At 37.9% G+C, this 22,117-nt stretch overlaps 1 protein-coding gene across 1 annotated transcript in view; it reads left to right on the top strand.

Annotated features, from left to right (window-relative positions):
* The window catches only part of PCLO (piccolo presynaptic cytomatrix protein), a 367,476-nt gene that overhangs the window by 14,603 nt on the left and 330,756 nt on the right, over positions 1–22,117 (top strand). The window contains 1 exon segment of the mRNA XM_054219098.1: positions 4,952–6,343. Within this exon segment, the coding sequence (XP_054075073.1) occupies positions 4,952–6,343 (1,392 nt within the window).

Here is a 22,117-nt window from a genome sequence, read left to right as displayed (position 1 = left end):
TGTGGAATGGATTCCTGGGAAACGTGCTGCTGACTAGAACCTAGCATCATTTTTGTAAGCACCTTAAGCCAGTGTTTCCTGATAAACTCCCTCGTTACCTTCCTTTCAGATATCAGACATAAAGGGAAAATATTTATTTTGTGGTGATAATCTGTTTACTTCAAATGAGGATCAGTTGCATACTGTGTACAATAGTTAAATGTTTGTTTCACTGTAATTAGTTTGAATATCTGAGGTCTTGTTCATGGAAGGATGGTGTAGAGGGAAAACTTTGTTTCTAGTATTTCCCAGGCTTGTTTAGAAGAACTTTTCATTTGTATGTCAACATACTAATTCAGTTTGTTCTATGATAGAAGCTGGGTTTTTTTGTTCATAACAGGATTTTCTGATCTAGTTTCTTGTCTCTTACAGTATTCTACCACTCTGCATGAAGCTGTATAAAATCATGGGCTCAAGTGATTTATTTTTCATGTTTCTCTCATCATCTTGGCAGAAATGTCTCCTAAGAGCCAAATCTGTCTTCCTCACTCCTCTCTCAAATTGTCAGGAACCAAATAAGCTGATGTGTTTTCAGACTAGAAACTGATTTTGTCAATAAAGCTTTGGGGCAGAGCTAAGCAATGTCAGCAAAGGCCATTTACATATCTGTGGCAATGTAAAGGCTCTATAAATCTTTATGTTTCTGTGGCGATGTAAAGGAATGTTAATATTTTATGCATATCTTAAAGTTCCTTTCTATAATATCAAATGACTGGTCTAAATGAGAATGAGACCTATTGCCTTTGAACACGGCTCTGTTCTGCAAGAGGGCTGTTAAAATGGCTTCTGAGAGCTACATTCATATTGCGTGCCAGTAATCTTTATATGAAATATGCTCAATCTGCAAGTCAAAATTTCTTTCTCACAGTACATCTGGAATGTTAGAATCAAGCTGGATTCTCTTCCTCCTGTACATCATCTGCAGGAATAGAAATAGTGCATGCCAGTCGATGCACTCACGCTCTGACAGTTTTCCTATTGCTTTTGATGGGTTTGTGTAGTTAGAACAAATCTGAACACTTCTGCAGAAAGGGATAGGCTCCGGATTGCCTTCAGTTGTGTGTTGGCTTTGAGATGAGAACTGAAGTGTAGCTCGTATTTGTTACTGGAGTCAACTGTTAGATTACGAATGCATAAAGAAAGGTGAGCTATGGAACATGGTGCTATAATTTTCTTCAATGTAATTCTCCATGGATGTTGTTACTAAAACACTGCCAATAAACTCATTTGGTGCTCCCAACTAGTAGAGTCTTTATGAAGCTTTTTTTAAGATGTTGTGGTTGATGAATACAAAAAATATATTTTAATTACTAGTTTGTTGTTATGATGCCATATAATTTCTACATCAGTGAGTCAGAAAGCAAGGGAGCACTTTCTATGTTCAGTAGTTGAAATCTGAAAAACGCTGCATGAAATCTGTTAAATTTACAGTCCTAGTTGTGGCACTTAACAGCATGGGTCTCAGCATGAAGAAAATCACATGGATTTCTTCTAGAAATAAGACCCAGCCCCCACCTTTATCTATCAGTGTAAAAACAGACAGTTTGGGTTCTTCAGCATCAAAGAGAAATCTCCTTTACAAGTAGACAGGCACTGCAAAAGCTCGGGTGTTTCCCTGGAAACTTTTGCCTTTTAATTCTAGATAGAGACGTGAGAAATATGGAGAAAGAAACTAGAAAGTCACAGATCTGCTGTCAGGAGATCTTTAAGGACAGACAAACATTACTATTTTAGGTATCTACAGCAGCAGTAAGATTTATTTCATCTGTAATAACGTGTAAGAGCATCCGTACTTACCAGAAGCCTGCTCCTGTTAAAGTTTATGGAAAATCTCTGTAATTGCAGTAGAATGAATAAGCCAGTTTTTGATACGAAACTGCATCACGTAGAACACTTCATTTTGAACTCCTGCAGTTCCAATCACAGAACTACAGTTTGTTCAGTTTTGTATTTGTTTGAAGATGATGTGTATAAGCTATAATGACTTGAGGGTTTTGGCACTTAATTCCTCCCACTAAAATGCATGGGAGGAATTTTATGTCTAAACCAGAAAGATTTAAAAAATAATACAGTGAAGTAAAACTTCCTCCATTTTCCATTTTGAAGTTCAGCTGTAGGAGTAGCAAATTAATTTTCAGTTTTAAAGGCTTCAGTTTAATACCGAGAGTGTGCATGTGTGTATATACGGATATAATTTTATTTTTTTAAAACATAAGGGAAAAAAATAACAGTTGAGAGTTAAGGTTTTGTCTTCTGCACACGATTGTGTTGAAAAGTGCAGTATAGAATTAACTTTATCTTGGACTTCAATTAGGTAGTTGAGTGAAACTGGACCACCTGCACGTTGAAGACAAGCCTAAGTACTTATAAATGAAATTGGAATCCGGACGCCTTAATCATAAGAATTATTCAGACTCCTTATTCTGTTGCCCCACCCAACCCTACAGCTATTTCGTTTGGGGGCTTGAAGGTGTCAAAATTAGATTTCCTGGAAGCTGAGTGAGAGCAGGTAGGCACCTGTTACTGCCATGGTTTCATCTGGTGATCTCGCTTTAGAGTACAGCACTTTCATTTGGTGGGGGGCGGGGGGAAAAGCAAGTGCAGGTGTCAAAAAGAACCAGGACCAGCGAATCACCATGAAAAGTGCATTGTCCAAATGTCTGTAAAAGTTCTGTGGTTGGGGGGGGAAAGACATTCCTCACTTAGGCCCGTTAAAAAGCTCCTCCCAGGATCCTGTCTTTCTCCACTGTAGAGGAGAGCCCATCTCCCTAATATAAGAAATCTTAATTGCTTTGCCAAAGCCAGACAGCTGAGGTGGATATTCATAGTATGTGGCTTAAGTCTGCTCTTTGATTAGACTTAAAACTTCTAGAAAATCCTTAAGAATTCATCCAGAAATGGTATTAATATGTATCTAATTAAATTAGATTACTAAGATCTAAAATCAGATGTCATAATTAAGATTTACTTAGTGCAAGTAATTCTCCCTTGGACAGGGGACTTGTAAGGGAACTGATCACCAATCAAACAATGTGGGAGTTAAGCTAAACATAATCTTTGTTCAGGTCCTCTGTGCAGTTGTGAACTTAATTCCTTTAATAATTCAAAGCAGAGCTTAAACACGTGTTCCAGTTTTGTTTCAGTTGGTTTCACTTTTAACAGTCATTTGCTATCTGGGTTGCAGGTAGATCAGAGAATTGTTTAAATAATCTAAAAAAAAATTGCACTCCAAATGGAAGATAAAAGCAGCACTATTATGAATGTTAATTTGATTACTGTGAGCTTACAGGTGGGGCCAAAATTGGGCATCTCTTTGTGAAGCTGTTAGTAATAGCGAGCTCATATTCCAGAGTGTGTCTATACCATGCTTATCAGAATAATTAGAATATCTGTGTTTTAGGGAGCTGTGTCCAACTGCTCTTTGATTTTTCCTGCTGGAAAAATACAAGGCTGGCAAAGCACACCAAAATAATGAATTCATTGCCTCAGTCCACGACATCAGAGTTCTATCCTTCCAGTGGTATTATGCAGACAAAATCTTTCTCTGCCTCCAGATTCATCCCATGGTATATGGTAGAGATTCCAGACCTGAGTGAGAAACAGGATCCCGAAATCTTCACCCGTAGGGGAAAAGATCTGAGACTTATATTCTGTGTCCTCCTAATTGCCGTTTCCCTCTGTTGCAGTGGTGCCTGCAAATGCCATAGCTGGTACCCTGCGTTTCACACGCAGACTAAAGAACAGAAGTAGAGCTACTTAAGAATAGAAGATGACCTGCTTAAGTATCTACTTGCACGTGTAGGCACACTGGACTCTGTGCCATATTGAATGGCATTTTTGCTCCCTATAATGTTTCTGCTAGTGATGTAAAATGTGGAAAATAGCACGTGATGCTTCCCGATCACATGTTGCTTTAGCCTATTTGATCCTTCCTCCGGTTGTGAGGCTTTACAAAAGCAAAGGTAGGGATGACCGCTTAGGATTATTGGGTTTTTCTGTCTTATTAGAAAATGCAGTTTCCCTCTCATGTAATACTTCTTGGGAAGGAGAAAAAAATGTTTTGAAGTTGTGAGGTACTAAAATTGATGAGAAACATGGGTAAATACATTATTTGCCTTATTCCTTCTCCTCTGTGTTGAAAAGAGGGATGCCCATTGTATACAACTCTACAGTAAATACCCTGGGAGCTTCTTTTAATGACAAAAGAATTTTGCGAAACCTAATTATGGCTCTTAAAATACCATTAGTGCTTAGGCAAAGATCTTCAGTGATTCCAAATGAAGACTGGCCCACAAAGTAGTGGTAAAGTGTGAGTCTGTGTAATATATAGTGTCCATTAACACACCTTTGTGCCTTATTCATTGGATACATGTATACTGGCAATACATGTGCCCTGTAATTTAAACGATTACCAAAACCATAAGCTGTATGAAGAGCTTGATAGATATATGCTTAAAGGTAATTATGCATTTACTGTGTTTTAATTCTGATTATTGTTTTCTGTCAGCAGATTTGATGTGTCAAACTATTTTAGCAGTATTTGTCTTTTTTTTTCTATTCTGGCACATCATTGCTATAAATGAATCACTGTTGGATGCCATGAAATTCCAATGCAGTTTTTCATTCTGATGGGTTTTTATCCTCCAGTATTCATCTGTGTGTAAACTGAATGTGAAGTTATTAGAAGCACAGGCTCGGTGATAGCTCAAATGACAGGAATGTGGAGAAGAATGAAAAAATCATTTGGGCGTGTCAACCGCAAAACATTATCAGTGGTAATATTTCTCCCTTTTTACACAGAAGTCTGAAATATTGCAACAAGCCATACACTGGAATAGCCTATTATTATGTTGACATTATTAACTTGGTCTTATCTTAATTACAATACCTTTAATTATTTTTTTTTCTGCAGATTCAAGAATGGCTCTGTTTAAACTGCCAGATGCAAAGAGCGTTAGGTGGTGACCTAGCACCAGGTACTGGTCCCGGGCCACAGCCACCTCCACCCAAACAGAAGACACCCATTCCACCTTCAACAGCTAAACCACCTCCCCAGCCACAGCCAGTTCAAAAGAAAGATGCTTCTCCAAAGCCTGATCCTTCACAACTAGCAGAATCAAAAAAACCCCTGCCACAGAAAAAGCAACCGTCCTTGCCTGGGTCTCCCCCTGTAAAATCAAAACAAACCCTGGCTGAGCCTACTGAGATCTCCCAGCAAATAGATCCTACTCCAAAGTCTGAGCAGGCCAAGCCGACACAGGCTGAAGATAAGCAAAAACAACCCAGTGTACAGAAGCCTACGACGGATGCTGTGCCTACCTCTGCCACACCAGGGCTGAAACAGGATTCGGCAGGTCCCAGACCTCCACCAACTCAACAGAAAGTGACAGATTCCCCCAAGCCAGAGCTTGCCAAGCCATCACAGGACACACATCCAGCTGGGGATAAACCAGATTCCAAACCCGCACCACAAGTGTCTCGGCAGAAGTCAGATCCCAAGCTTGTGTCTCAGCCTGGGGCTACACCAGATGCTAAAACTCAAAAGCCTGTCGAGCCAACACAAACAAAAGATGATCCTAAGAAGTTACAAACAAAACCATCCCCAAAGCCTGATACCAAACCAGCTCCCAAGGGTCCACAAGCAGGGGCAGGTCCCAAGCCAGCGCCTCAACCCCAGCCACCTCAGAAAACTCCCGAGCAATCAAGGCGTTTCAGTCTTAATCTGGGAGGCATCACCGATGCCCCCAAGCCTCAGCCTACAACGCCACAAGAAACAGTTACTGGGAAACTCTTTGGATTTGGAGCTTCAATCTTCAGCCAGGCCTCGAATTTAATTTCCACAGCAGGTCAGCCGGGGTCTCAGACGTCAGCCCCACCTCCGCCTGGTCCTGCAGCGAAGCACCCCCAGCCTCCATTGCAGCCTCCGGCCTCTCAGGCAGCCCCCAAAGAGGCTGGTCAGGCTCAGCCTCCTCCAAAAACTGCTCCTGTAAAGAAAGAAGCCAAGCCTTTTGTGACTGAAAAATCGGAGCCATCAAAACCAGATAGTGTTTTAACGACTAAAGGATCTGATTTAGAAAAGAAACCTGGTTTGGCTAAAGATAGCAAGCCTCAGGCTGCTGAAGCTAAGAAACCTGCTGGGCTGCCGGAACCGGAGAAAGCCAGCCAGCCTAAAGTGTCTTGTCCCCTTTGTAAAACTGGACTAAATATTGGTTCTAAGGATCCCCCCAACTTCAATACGTGTACAGAGTGCAAGAAAGTTGTGTGCAATCTCTGTGGATTTAACCCAATGCCGCACATAGCTGAGGTAAGGCAATGGAGTCTGTATTTACCCTGTGTTTTTACCTGCAGGCTCCCTGTGCTGTGGAGACCAATCTGTAGCTGATTTTTTAGTTATTGAATTGTCAAGAAAAATTTGAATGTTTCTTCATCTGAGGGCTTTTAAAATTAAATATCTGAGTTGTATGAAACTTGGTCAGTAGTCAGAAAGTACTTCCAATGAATTTTCTGCAGATTAAGGGAGTCTGGTATGGCTGGTTGCTAGGTTTTTGATAGTTAACAATGGTTATGAACCCTTTTGAAATTGGTGCTACTGTGATACAGCAAACTACTGTACTTTCAGTCCATCATGGGATAAAGTTGTCTTTCATATGCTTTGGTATTGTACGTTAACATGTGCTTCTTTAATCAATACCCCTGATTCAGACAATTATTGAATGAAGGAATGTGTTAATGCTTAGTTATTCCCCTTCCCTCCGGTTTGATATATCCCTAAATTTATTCCATTAATCTCTTTCTGGATCTGGAGCTTTTGCATATGCTGATGTACTCATTAGGAAGGCTGAAGTTTGAGTGATACCTGTGTGGTGAAATATGTATTTTTTTGGTGTGAATAATGTAAGGTTCACAGAGTTACTTCATTCATTAAGGAGTGTGAATTTGAAAGTGCCTTTTCCATGACTGCCCAAGACAAATCCACTCGCGCCAACTTACGTTTAAAAAAATTAAGCAACTTGATTTTCAACCATTTCCTCACATTCCATGTTTTTACCCTCCTTCCTTTCTTTCTTGTAATTTTTTGGCAAGGGGGTTGGAAATTTTATACTAGCTTCACAGGAAGGTGGAGGCATACCTCATTTGCTATATCAATTTGGCAAGTTCAACTCAACAGAAGCAGACCACCTAAAAATAATTGTGAGTCATTTAAACGTGTAAGTTGGTCTGTGTAGCACGTGTGGAAAGTGGCTGTCAGGGTTGTGTTTTTGAAATCTAAATGAATAAATTAGAAATGGCTCCCAGGCTTAAAGGTTATCGCATCTCTGCTTTAAAGTGAGAACTAATGTTGGGAGAAATAGCAAGTTGCAGGGAAAATACTGCTTATGTTGTCGTCATGTGTTTTGGTGTTTTTTTTTGTGTATTGTTTTCTGGAATATACTACTATTTGAAAGGCATTTGTCCTACTATCATAAGCATATTTTATCTAACTTACAAATATGTTGTTTACTGTCTTTCTGGTCATTTAGGTCAGAAAGAAAGGTCTGAAAACACAGGAAGATTGATCAATGATTGAAAGTCAGGATTCAACTGACTTTTAATGTTGCTCGTGCACTGAATTCCATTGAACACACACATTCCTTCATCACCATCCAGCAACCTGCCCCATAAACACACATATGCATGTGTGCTTACACACATAGATGCACATACATACATTTATTTAGGTTTTAAATGTGAAAAATCTATATGGCTTTCTCCAGAGGCACTCTAGAATGCATACACAGAATACCATGGAAACCAGCTGGGTCAGTTCTAGTGAAACTATGCTGAAATGTGCAAGTCCTGGTGCATGAACTGACTTCTTCAAAGTTGACTTAGGTGTGATGGTGTGGGACTGCCTTGTGGTGTGTAGATTTATACTCTCTGTAAGCCTTCTGTTTAAGATGAGAAGGCTGGTGTTCTGTTTCTCTTTTCCCCATTGCTGTTATTGCCAGAGGATTATCTCTGTTTCCACTCCTTGGAATATGCAGAGCTCAAAATACTGTTGATTTTCTGTAGTCTGAATTCCTCATGCCTTTCTTTGTCTCTTTTTTTTGGCTCCTTCTTGCATTTTCTTCGTCCTTATACTGCACACTTCCATCTCTGTCCACAGTTTTCCATCTTCTCTTCTTTTTTCCCAATATTTTTTGCTAGAATTTGTCAAACTGCTTTTTCTTGTCAACAGGAGTTAGTTTACTTGGCTGAGGACAGCATGACTTTCCTTTTCATGAAGATGGGAGACAGAAGAGGGAGCTCATCCTCTCCTCTCCCAAATGAGCTGTGTAAATAATGTATTTGACCTCAGATAGGAATTCTGTCCCACTATGCACGGTATATAGTATACACCTGTTGCATGACAGAAAGATGATGACGGGCAAATCGTTTATGGTCATTAGCATACTCTCTTCCTCCACCAGACTTTTCTAACATGTTGAGTACAGTCTTGGGGGCTTTATTTACTTGTCGCTTTATTTTTTAGGGGGTTAGGAAGGAGAAATAGAATTGCTTTTTAAAACTGGTCTTTCTGCTGGTTTTCTACCTAATTCTTCTATTCCTATATTCTGCATTCAAAGAAAAAATTACAGTTCCAGAAGGCTATATTCCCTCTTGGCCCCAGAAAGTGTTTTGGATGAAGAAATGTGACATGTATTTTACAGTTTTGCTTCGGGGTGCAGCTATATCACAGTGATTCTAACAGTTGGTTATGTATTATCTATATATTGTTGCCTCAATAATGCCTGAAAACGAGATGAGTTTTATTGACTGAGTGATGGCTGAAACCTTTTTACCAACAAAGCTTTTATTGGGCTACATGGTAAGAATCAGTCCCATGGAGCAGGGAAACCAGTGTTTCACTGACAAATACAGAGGAGCATCTGAACTCCATGGGCACTTCTACCTTAAGATCTTTCAGCAGGGAATGTTTTCCAGGCAATGTGCTTCTGTACTGCAGACATAGCTGGGAGTACTTTTAAGGGAAGAAGGTGCTTTCTTACAGTTGCAGTTGTTTGTTCTTGACTGTATGTGACAGAAATAACTTTCAAAAAAGTCTTTAAGCTGCTGCAAACAGACAGTCCTCTAATAACCCCTCTGCTGCAGGAAATAAGAGAACTAGACTTTTACCTAGTCTAAATCAACAATACGCTGCTTACTTCAGTGAAATTATTATGATTTGTGCAAGCTGAGAACTATGTTAGAATACTTTTTCCTAAAATGGGCTGATTGTTCTTTTTCTCCCTGATCTGTTGATCCAACAGTCAAACAGTTATTTACTTAAATAGTAATTTATCCATGAAGCAAACAGCCACAGATGATTAAATAAATGACACTTGATAGATTTCAAAGACCCACAGGACCATGCACGCCCTAGTGCATTAGCAGACTCCTTATTCTGCCATTTGCTCAATAGGGAGGAGCACTGTTTACCAGCTCTGTAATTAGCTTTCCAGCTCAGGTAGTTGGAAGCAGCTCTATTTTTAGTAACAAAGCACAAGATCGCAACTGCAGAAGCCAGAAATGAAGCGTGTGGCAACGACCATTTTGTGCATTTAAAACTCAGGGAAGCTGTTCAGAATATTGAACAGGAGCAGAGATGGTTGCCTATAGTGTAATTAAGTGTGTTCATGCAGCAGGGTCAGGAATATAAAACCTGTGATGAATTAATGTAGTAATAAAATAAAAAAAAAGAAGATTTAAAAACTAAGCTAAGGAAAACTAAGGCAAATTTGTAGAATCTGTATGGGCAAGAAGAAAGAGTGAAATCTTAATAGAGTCAGATGTTATGAACAGAAGGAGCTCAAAATGTAATGTGTGTGTATATGTGAGTGTGCTAATGGATCTAATCTAATTGAACTTCCAAGGGAACAACAGAAGCACCTTTTAGTCTACTGACAGCTATAAAATTATCCGGAAAGGTACTTGGAAGTAAAAAATGTTCCATGTGTGAAATAAATTACCAGGGCTACAGATCGGAGAGAATTGTTTTGAATAAAGGAGAAGGACAGAGAGGAGTGCGAAGGGCAGAAAAGACATTGTATTTCAGGCTTGCTAAGGACTTCTGGTTCGAAAAAAGATGTAATCAGTTAAATATGTGATCAGAATAGATAATGTAAACAATTGCACATAAAGAGTGATGTTTCTTTGTATGTTTATTATGGAAAATAATGTCTGTATGAAATTATTTGACGTGTGGATGTGAAAGCAGGAATATATAAGCAGGAGTCTATAAACAGTGACCTTGATGGTTCCTGTCCAATCCAGATTCTTAGATCTTTTTTAAATATAGATGTATAACCCACCAAAAGAATTTGTATGATTTTCTGATAACTTATTTTGCCATTGTTACTTATTAGACCAAACTAAATATTTTTTTTTTTTCTTCTCATGTACTACGGAGAGAGGGCAAAGCAAGAAGTTAAACTCATTTTCCAAGTAAGCACAGTGCTATCATTAAACTCAATCGTATAAACAGGTTAAAATTGGTACATTGCTTTTCCAGTAAGAACTTCTCAAAGTCATAGTTCCAGCATTTTGGAACTGATATAAGCCTCTTTAGAGATGAAGGGAGCTCTTTTGTCGTGGTGTGTTGCCATATACCTGAATACATCTTACGTTCTTGTACCTCCTCCTAAAATCCTGCGGAAATGGTAGTGGCATGGGTAGGTCCCTGATGTAAATAATTCTGGCAGTTTCCATTTTTCCAGACTTTCACTGATACCTAATTGCAAACAGAGTGAGGCCCTCAGCAGGTGTGACCCATTATTTGGGCTTTAATAGTAGTCTTTAAAAAAATAATTAACACCCTCCTTCCCCCCGCCCCCAACCATATCTTAAGTGAAACAAACCCCATTATTAAATGCCCAAATGTAGTTTGGACTCCTTAAAGCAGTGTGCAAGGACATTTTACAGTAATGAGCCATCTATGATTCTAATGAAAATACCTGAAATGGCGTACGGCATCATCTGAGATGACACCTATTGCCTCTCTTTGATTTGTTAACAACTCTGTACTATCATCTTTTTCCTATTTGAGAAAGCTCAGACCATTCTGCAAGGTGGCAGGTTTAACTCCTATTAAAAATTCCTATCTTCTCTGTTATGTTTGGTGATGAGTTGTTTTGGAAACAGATGGTGTCTGGGTAACACAGTGAAGAAGAATTCACACTTAAGATACAAAGACAAAAACAACCACTCCTTTCAGTTGCATAATTTATCTTCTCTGCCTCTTCCATCTCCCTTTATATTTAAAGCTCCTTTTAAAATTTTGATTGTAAGAAAATGAGTGCTATTATTGGTTAATAACGGTAGCCAAATAATACAGAACATAAAAGGCTAACACAATGTATTCACTGAAGTTTATGGAAATTTTATCCATTAAATGATAAGTCTTGATAATTGAGAAAATGTTAAAACTACTACTAATTATTATTTTGAAAGATAAAATCTGGCATTGAAAAACAGAGTGCGTGTTAGATGACAAAAACCCTGGTGTACTTCTTCAGAGTGAAGTTAATTTAACTTCAAATGAGGTATCCTACTTCTCCTGTTTAACTAACTCAATATGCATAATAGAAACAACATTAAAATTGAAGTATTTTTAATAGTGGAACAATGCACCTCATTTTCCCTGTAAAACACGTGTATTGTGCATATACAGAATGGAAGGGATAATATGGATTGATCCTTTGATGGATGATTTAGTCAAAATTGATCGCAGGTAAATATTAAAAAAAAAAATAGTGCCTGAATTCACCTTTGACATAAGACTGAAGAGCTTATGCTTCATCAACAGAGTTACGCTTCTGGTATTCATATTTGCAGAGGTACTCAAATGCTTAAAGACAGAGACTTGAGTTGACCACCATACTTGTGAGTATATGTTGGGAGCTTCTGTCCTTCTCTGATGCCTCAGCTAAAGCTGTGCTCCAAAAACCCCTACATTGAGCTGGCGATTCTCCAGAAGCCTGAACTTCTGTCTTTTGCACATGGCTTGAGCCATTCCTTTTGAGCAGCGTCTAGCTCCTGTTTAAATCCCTTTGGAGTCCAGACATTATTTGAAACCCCTTTCGGGATCTGATTTTGGCATATCTTTGAGAACAGTTCACCCAGAGTCAGTACTGTTTGGCATTAAACATATCAGCTATGGCTGCTTTATTTAATAATAACAATAATAATAATAATAAAGCCTGCCTCTACCTCTAAAGTGGTAGAATGTGGTGGTGGTTTGGTGAGTTTATTCATTCTCCAGTAATATTATATGCAAAATACAGATCTGCAGACAGACATGTGACTTCATGACTCCCATCCTCAGCTCAGGGCTGTTATTGGGATGCTACAGCCAAGCTTCTTGTCTCCTGATCTCCTCCAAGACCCCACAAATTTGCACTCTTTGCATTGCAACAAAGTGAAGCCAAGAATAAGCCACTGCATGCAGATAGGCTAATTAATAGATGTCCTGTGATGGTTTTGTTTGAATTTGTTGTCACTGTAGAGGGAAATGAAAACATCCTTACTTTCTCACAAGTTTCTCTGAAGAGATGTCTTGCATTTCAACAGGGCTAATTGGTCCAAAGCAAGTGTTATAGGCTAATGCAGTTTCATTTTTTTGTAAGTCAGGTTTTGGTGGTTGCTTCTGAATGTGATGATCTTGGTGCGTTATTTGAAGGCAAGGCTTCTTATATCTCCAGGGTTACTAGTCAAGGCATTAGCTACAAAATTGCATTCTTTTTAATTTTTCTTTCCAATAGTTATGACCATAAAATTAGGGATTTATTATTATTTTTTTTTATTCCCCTAGAATTAAATTCGAATGAAAAAGATTGGTATCATTGCTCAAAGTAATAGTGTGACCTTTGGAAGCACTGTTACCATGATTAATTGCCTGCTGTTTGTTTTCTTGATTCAGGCCTCTAAGATTCCAAATTACCTCTCAGAATGAACTCCACAGATGGATAAAAACTGTTGAAACCATATGCATTTCAGAAATATTAAAAATAATTACTGGCCACTGTCATTTTAAGTGACACATTTTTCCCATTACTCAGGGAGAAGTACTACTGTGTAACATACAAAACAGGAATCAGAAAAATGTCCCATCTTGCTCATTTGTTCTCTTTGTTTACACCTTAAGGTTTAATTAATTATTTTTACTGCTGGTGACACATCCTGCAAGCAGTTAAAAATTGCAAAATGCCTTTGATTACACTTGTGCAATCCCATAGTTTGAAATCACCACACAGCAGTGGCAAATAAGTGATTTTTAGACCTGCTTTGTGCAAAATATTGATCTTTCTTTACTAATGTAATGTCATGGTGTGGCGAACATTAGCCTTTTGGTCAGCAGAAGCGTGACATGAAATTTTAAACATATGCAGTAATTGGAACTTATTAACTGTTGCAATAACATGAACAGTTTCGTTCTGCAAGAAATAAGATCACAAAATGCATGCAAATGTTTAAATTTACAATATACTGTCTTTTCAGAATTGTATTAAATACCCAGCTATCTATCTGTCCTGGTAATGCAACTATTACATTAACAAATATCCAGTGAAAAATATTCTATTTTCAGAATATAAAATTTTAAAAAGTGCTATTACAGCATTTACTCCTAGAAAGAGCACCTGCTCTTCATATTGCTGGAATAGAAAAAAAAAAAGAATTAATTTGAAGCTCCCCCTTTAGTGCATCTACCAGGAGACCAAAACTATGTAAGAGTTCTGATAAAAAGACAAGTGCTTTCTATTTTTATGATCACGGAAGGTTTGAGAGTGTCTGCATGTATCATTAGTGTGATCAGATAGTAAGTAATATCTTACTAAGTTACCTCAGCTGGGTACTGAATACCATAGACAGGTACTGAAAAAAAACCTGAGGCACATAACATCCATTAGATTTTGTCTGTTTGCTCAATAAAATCTGGAAGTGGGTCAGAATGTTTTAAGCTCATTGAGTCTTATCTTGAAATTAACTAAATCTCACCCCGATATTTCAAGTCTGTAAATTAATCATTTTTATTTCTCAATAAAACATGAATAAAAATGTATTCTGTAATGGAAAAGAAAAAATAAAAGATCTTTATCTCAATAAAATAAAGTATCTTTAAAATATTGTTATAAAGTTCACCAGAAAATTTTAAACTTAGATGCAATTAATACCAGCTGAGCTTTCAGAAGACTTCTTCCTCATTTAATAATGGGACACCAACCAAATTTCTAATGAAATAACCGAGAAGAAAATCACCTGGCTCAAGGCCAGGTCAGTAATTTTCCTGATTATCTGTTTTAGATTTGTGACTTCAGCTTAACCCTCGCTAATACTGTAGTCTATAAATTGTCTGATTTCCTAATGGCACAGGGGAAAAAAAAGTAAACCACACATAAGAATCAACATTGAAAGCTCTGTGTTAATCGTTTACCTAAGCATTTTATGTTTCAAGGGTGCAAAAACATCCAGAGATGGAATAAATGTATATAGGTAAAGAAGTCACTGCATATGAATTCCAACTGGATGATGAAAACAGCCAGCTCCACAGGAACTGTGTGTGTAAACGTCCCTTTGGATTTCACACCATCAATGGCCATTACCAACATTAATAAAAGCCATTTGGCCTTGCATAGCTTTATGTCTAGAACTCATAGGCGTTTCTGAAATGCATATGGTTCAGTGAACCAGAACGAGAAAAAATGTGGCTTTAGTTTTAATATTATTTATGTATTAAATTGATTTCTCCAGTATTACTAAGACTAAGGATGGAGGCTGAGTGGAGCCTAAACCATCATATAGTTGTGGACAGGAGATTAGATTCATGGCAGTAAGCTGTTTGAGATGCTGTCTAGCAGCATTTGGAGCAGGAGGTCATGGACTGATGCTGAAGCGGGGGATTAGCTGCCTCTAAACTATTCTGACTGAATTTGTACAAAATGCTGTTGAGTCAGGGAGAAAAAAAAATATATTTTTTTTTTTTTGCAGTAACTAGAAAAGAAAAAACCTTAACAGCCAGTAGGCTGTATCAGACCAGAACCCTCACTGGGAATGATGAGGTATGTTAGTTTTCCATCTGTGTTTTGGAGGTTAATGAAATTACTCAGACAGTGAGGTAACCTAGGCTTCTAAGGACAAGACTTGAAAGACCATATGGTGGTCTTCTGTTTTTAGTATTTCTAGGTTAGTAATCTTATTTATTTATTTATTTTTTCCTTAGTAAACAGCCTTCACATTGGAAACGGTCCAGCTGTCATGTACAGAGATTAGAAACTGAGCATAAGAAATCTTGCCCTTAAATATATTCTTTTAATGAATGTAGCTACTTTTTTGAGGAGATTTTGTGTCCTAGCAGTTACCTGAATAATTTGGCTAAAACCTGCAGACGTATTTATAATATTTCAAAAATTTTTTTGAAATTTCTGAACATTTTCCTGACCTGTCCAGGAGTATGTTGTTGTGATTTTTTTTCTTTTTTTTTTTTTCACCGTGGCATTCACTCATAATTTGCAAATACAGGAGTGCATTGAAGATAACGACATAACTCTGATCTTCATCAGTAGTTGTCAATACAAATTTCTGAATCTTTTTGAAATGTCACTTTTGTAATTGATCTTAAGTTTTGTATCTTCTATTTTATATAAGAAGAAATCATGAAGATGCATGTTTCTTTCTAAATGCTGACAAACTCTTTTGTAACTACTGTATTCAAGATACTACTTACTAACTATCTCTCTGTATGTTTAGAGTATGATGCTAAGTCCTTTACTGTCTGGAAAAGCTGTCAGATACAACTGTTCCTATTCCCCACCCTCTCCACTCCTCCCCCAAACCAACACACCAACCCTTCCATTTCTATTTAAATGCTATTTTCCCAAAGAAATTCAACTGTTTTTTTTTTTCACTGAAACATTGAACTCTGACATCCTGCATAAAAAACAACCTGACTGTATACCCAACTTCAGATGCTCTCTTCTCACTTTTGAATTACGGTAGGAAAAAAAGGAATACTTGAAATACTTGATATTTCTTAAATGCTTTTGTATTGAAATATACACTAAATATTTTGGTTGATCAAAGTCTTTTATACTAAAAATTGGCTAAAGCAGTAAGATTTCAAAATGCTCTACTTTCTGGCTAGTATTCTTAGTGTCTTGTAATACAGTTGTTTTCCACTTTTCTTTTACAGTCAGAACTGGACATTGGATTAAAGTTCCAGTACTATCTCTAAAAGTATTTGCATTTTTGTAATGTTTAATTTTAATCATATAAAGCCAAGAATTATGATGAAAACAAAGTTTTAGTTTAGCAGTTTTTAGAAAAGAAATTAAATTTTGAATCTACGTAAGGTGTGGCTCAAGGTTGATGTTACTGTCTGACATTTGTAAGACTGTGAAAGTGTAGGCTTTGTACTCATTACAGAACAAGTAAAACAGAACTACCTCTTTCACAGGCTTCTGTACATACACCTTTGTGCTGACCTACAGTGCGCTTCTGTTTTTGTCCTGAATCATGTCTGAGCCAAGAACACTTGTATTGTGCTGCATAGTGAATTTTTAAAGTCGTGTGCCCAGTATAGCTGGGACTCAATTACGCTATTATCCCGGACCTCTAAAGAGAAAGAGCTCTGCCATTTTTCTTCTATATCACCTGTCAGCAGAAGGATGTCCTGATCAAAACATAATCTCTCATTTGATTTGGCATCCTTTTAAATATTTTATCTGTGCTACTTTTTCTCCAAACCTGTAAGGATTGTGTTAGTGCTATGTCATGCTTCAAATAACAAATCTGGTCAATGCTTTTTCACAAGATGTAGTGCACAGTCAAGCTTAGAGGAACTTTATTGGAATCCATAATGTGTTATAATTAGTTACAGTCATAATTGGAGGCTTCAGTGAAATTCATGCTCTCCCCTCCCCCTCCTTTCTTCTATATGTTATTAGTAACTGGAATCAAGAATGATTCAACTTTAACACATGGTGTTAAAGTGCTTGGTCCACGTGTTGGTCTGAGGCATGATGCATTTTTCCCTGGTGATTTCCTTGAGGACATTTGAGTTTGCTCCTGGTTGTCTTTCCAGGATGAAACGCAGATATGTTTGATGTTGTAATTGTCTTTAGTATCTGTATTGGGCAGGGTGAAGCTCCCTCCACCTACAATTCACAGAACAGATTGTCTAGACCAACTCCCCGCCCAAAGCAGGGCCAATGGGAGCAGGTTTCTCAGGGCCAGTCAGGTTTTAAATGTTTCCAAAGACTGAGATTCCACAACCTCTTTAGGCAACCTTTGAGCACCTTCATTGTTTGGTTTTGGTTGTGTTTGAATTTTTTTTAAAGTATTTTCTTATATTTAAATGGAATGTCTGTATTTGAATTTATGCCCAATTTAATTTTGGTCCATTCATTGGGTAGCACTGAGAAGACCGTAGCTTCATCTTCTTCTCCCTCTCCCATCAGCTATTTACACACATTGAGAAGACCTCCCTGAGCCTTCTTTTCTCCAGGCTCCTTTTCTCCAGCTCCATCTCTCTCAGCTTCTTGTATGAGTGATGCTCCAGTCCCTTAATCATCTTCATGGCCCTTTGCTGGACTTGCTCCAGTATTTCCATGTACTGGGGAGCCCAGAAATGGACACAGCGCTCTCCCACAAGTACTGAGTACAGGGGAGTAATTCCCCCTCTCGACCTGGTAACTATGCTCTTAGCTAAGGCAACCCAGGGTGTTGCAATATTCATTCAGGCATGCCTTTTGCCCCATGCCTGCCCTAATTCTCATACTGTACTCAAGGGCACAGAACACACATGCATTGTGTCTTACAGCACCACGCTGGCAGGATGCAGTGAAGCACTTTGCTGTAAACAGAATTATTAACTTAGAAATGTCTTTGAAGGTGATGGTGTCCAGAGGAAACCCTGATCAGTCCACTCCAAGGAGTATTAACTTTAAACTTGCCATTAATCACTGTGCATCAGTGGACTTCACACAGTCAATGATTGTAGCCAAAGGTATAAAGTGCAGATTTCTGATTACTGTGATATGTCTACAAAATATATGTCCTAGCAGATCTTCTCCATCGCAGATGTGTATTTGTATATGGACTTCTCCAAGTTATATTAACAGGTTTAACGGTAAAAGGTATAGATACTGTTTTGGAGGGAAGGAAGGGTAGAACAGAATCGTAGAATCATAGTATGGCTAGGGTTGGAAGGGATCTAATCATCTAAAATAATCTAAATTTAAATCCTTCGCCCTATCACTACACTCCATGATAAAGAGTTCCCCCTACCCATCTTACCTGTAGGCCCCCTTTAAGTACTGAAAGGCCTCAATAAAGTCGCCCCAGAGCCTTATCCTTCTACAGGCTGAACACCCCCAACTCTCTCAGCCTGTCCTCATAGGAAAGGTGTTCCACCCCTTTGATAATTTTTGTGGGCCTCCTCTGGACCCGCTCCAACAGGTCCACATCTTTCCTGTGCTGGGGGCTCCGAAGCTGGATGCGGTACTCCAGATAGGGTCTCACCAGAGCAGAGTAGAGGGGCAGAGTCACCTCTGTCAATCTGCAGGCCGCGCTTCTTTTGATACAGCCCAGCGTATGCTTGGATTTCTGGGCTGTGAGCGCATGTTGCTGGGTCATGTTGAGCTTGAGAATCCAAGCTAAAATTTCACATGATGTTCCAGGAGTTGAATTTTGAACCTGATTTGTATGTCTGGAATATTTATAATCAAATCAGTTCAGCTAAACCCCACTTTCTACTTTCTCCTCCTCCTCCTAAATCAACCTTCTCTCCATACGTGCTGAAAGAATTGTTTATATTTGAACCTATGCTGTTTTCTTTTATTAACCATGAGGCTCCTTCCTCTTGTCATCTTTTACGTTAAAGATTTTCAGTTTTTTAAGTGTCTCTTTTTGCTCCAAGGCAGTGGGGGAGAAAGAAATGCAGGGTTAATTAGGTAACTTCATTAGTTTGTAACTGATTTTCCAGTTGCAGAACTTGTATTGTCGCGTCTTGAAACAGTATATGCATATTGTAAAACATGAGGCCTTAAAAACACCTTACAATTTACAGACCTTTGGAAGTATGCTGAAATGAAAATTTATTCAGTAATGATATATTTTCTGAACCTTCATGTATGTTCTAATAGGATTTAAGAGGAGTTTCATGCTCGTAAATACTGTTTTCTTTGGATGACTTGTCCATGTATAAATAATTATTTTCTACAAGCACATCATCTGTATTTTTTGATCTAAACTTACTATTCAAAAGTAAGTAGTCATTTGCTTTTTCAATCCAGGGACATGGCATCGGAATTGAGGTATCATCTACTAGAGCAGATATTATAAATTCCACTTTTACTGTGTGTTATTCATAACCAATAGCAAATAATTACTGCTCTATTATAATTATAACAGGAGTCAGGGTGAAACGTTTGGGTCTTCATCAGCATGCAGGATATAAATTTTAGAGCACGTCTATGAAAATTAACACTAATTTTCTTTCTGAACTCTGAAGCTATGATAATGATTGCAGCACTTGGATGGCTTTTTCCCTCAGTGTGCTTTATTCCAATTGATTAGTTCTGTCCTTATGACTTGGATTAATTCTGTGTGCATTGCAGGGTATTAATATCCCTTTCCATTAGTTTCCTATTGCTTACATACATCGTATAAAAAGTAGCTTCGTTGTCTGTGAGGAATCATTGAAAAATGCATTGAAAAGCATTTAATTCTTTTCAGTACTAAACTTTGTATGCCTATAATAGAAAATGGGAGAGATCGAGGTGTCCTTGCAATGGCACATCAGTTTCCTCTGCACAGCTTCCTCTCGTCATGTGTTAGAATCTTATTTATGCAACTCCTTGAATAAAAAGGAAAAGGAATGCCGGTAGACTGACACTCTTTTAAGAAGGCCATACTCTGAATTTCTAAATACAAAATATGTACTCGCTGATAAAGCAGGGTCAGGTGCTAGTTGTTAGAAACTAGTAATTTCTCTGGTACGCCTTCTAAGTCCTTTCACATTTTTGAACTTACATTTCATGTTCAGTTTCTGTTCAGACAAAAATATTTATTTCTGTTGACAGATCTCATCTGCTGTTTCCTTGGCATCACTTAGTTCTCTGCACTTGACTTCGTCTGTTGCACTGAATCTGTCTGAGTAGAGATACATCTTGAATTTTGTGTTCAAAACACTACTGCTGCTATAGTATCATTCTCTTCTCTCCACCTTTTATTTTCAGCCATTCTAAAGCAGTTATTCTTATTGCCTATTTTCCACTTGATAGTAAAGTTAAACGTGTGAACATCTCATTTTATTTAATTACCAAAAAGTAAGATCCATTTTTTAAAACATTAAGAGAAATGAAACTAGAGAAGTGGAAAGAAGAAGGTGCTGACAGAAAGATGATTATTTGCAAGTTGGTGTAATAAAAAATAATAAGATCAGTTGTTAACGTAAGTATATTTCCTTGCAGTTATATTCGTTTTGTCTCCTGAATGTACCAAACCTAAGGCCAGTGCTTGAGCATGGTAGAATATGGTAGATGGGATTATTTCTGTGAAAGTATTAAAAAGAAGAGCTCTTAAGTTATTTGTGTCGTGGTTTAGTTCGGGGCTTCAGTCTCTATGCTATCTGTTCTTAGCATCATAAAAAATAACGGAGGTATACAGAGATCCAAATGTGTAGATTCATACTGTATATCACTTCCTTATGTAACTGCAGATGGTGTGTGGTTTTGCATATTCTTTTTTAAAGGTTGGATTTTATGGTGGTTAGAATTCATTGCAGACTCTTGTATTTGATGGGGTAAATGTAGGGGGTGCAGAGGTTCATTGCAAATTATTCATTAAAACATTTATATGTACGTTTTGAAGACTCTAAGTTGTTACCTTACCTTATTGGTAGTTCTTTTTAATTTTGGTGAAATTGTTTCCTTTTTCAGTCAAAAAGGTGAGGAGTCTGATCTGTTCAATGCTTGGATGCTTAATGTTGAAGACTTTATATCTATATATCTATATAAGCAGAATGAAATCAAATAAGACCTTGCAGTGCATAGAAGGAAAGAATAGAGGAGGTCCATTGATATAAGGTTTTGATTTAGATCCCAAATGAGCACTCTAACATAATTTCAATTGAGGAAAGTGGAAGCAGTGTATGTTTGAATTATGCATGACCTATAAAGATAGAAAAGCATACAGATTGTCAGTCACAGGATTGGATGTCAATAATCAGTCTCAAATTGATCAGTTCAATTATCAGGCTTTTTCCTTGGGTTGCATGGAATTTAAAGGTTACGGAGTTCCTGCAGTCAGTTCTTGAGGACAGTCTTTCCTCAACCTATCCAGTTTTTAAAACCCCTCCTTCCCACAAGAAGCTACTAAAAGGGAAATGTCAGTCTGTAAGTGCTATATGGAGGGTGCTCACCAGGAAAACAGTCTTTCCTTAACTTACACAGTGGCCATCAGTCTTCATTACAGGTGGAGCAGTCATGGCTCCAACAGCTTCTAAACTAGGCAGATGTATTTAAGTTATTATGAGACATGTAAGAAAGGAAAGGGAAAGCAGAGAGCAAGTAATTTCTTCAATTGTTGGCCCATGAGAAGGTGATGCACTTTGCCTATTCAGGAGTCCCACAGCATCTACTCCTCTGACAGGCTACCTGTCAGCACAGTCCCATCAAGTCTGTTGAAGAAACTTGGAAGGTAAGATATGGGAAGGAGTTAGGGAGAATTTTGGTTTGGCAACGCATTTGAGAGTGTAATATGAGTAATATGGTTGATTGTGGAGATTCCTTGTATGACTATAAGTGATAGAACTTCCATAAACGGATTATTAGTAAAAATAAGTAGGATGGTGTTACCTAATTAAGAGTGATAGCGGATTAGATTTCTTCGACCTCAAGTGTCATGTATTTTCTTCACCTAATTCTGATGGATCAGGAATTTCTATTGCTGACTTCTGCTGGTCTAAGCCCCTTTTGAAGACATCACAGCTCTAAACCAGTAAAAAAAGGGTGATTGCAAAACACTATAAGATAAATTCTGTTAGTCAGCTGAACTGTGGCAA

Source organism: Rissa tridactyla, chromosome 1 (genome assembly GCF_028500815.1).
Source record: "Rissa tridactyla isolate bRisTri1 chromosome 1, bRisTri1.patW.cur.20221130, whole genome shotgun sequence".
NCBI classification, from domain to species: Eukaryota; Metazoa; Chordata; class Aves; order Charadriiformes; family Laridae; genus Rissa; species Rissa tridactyla.
The sequence above is the reverse complement of the archived record's forward strand: the minus strand, read 5'-3'. Positions and strand labels throughout refer to the sequence as shown.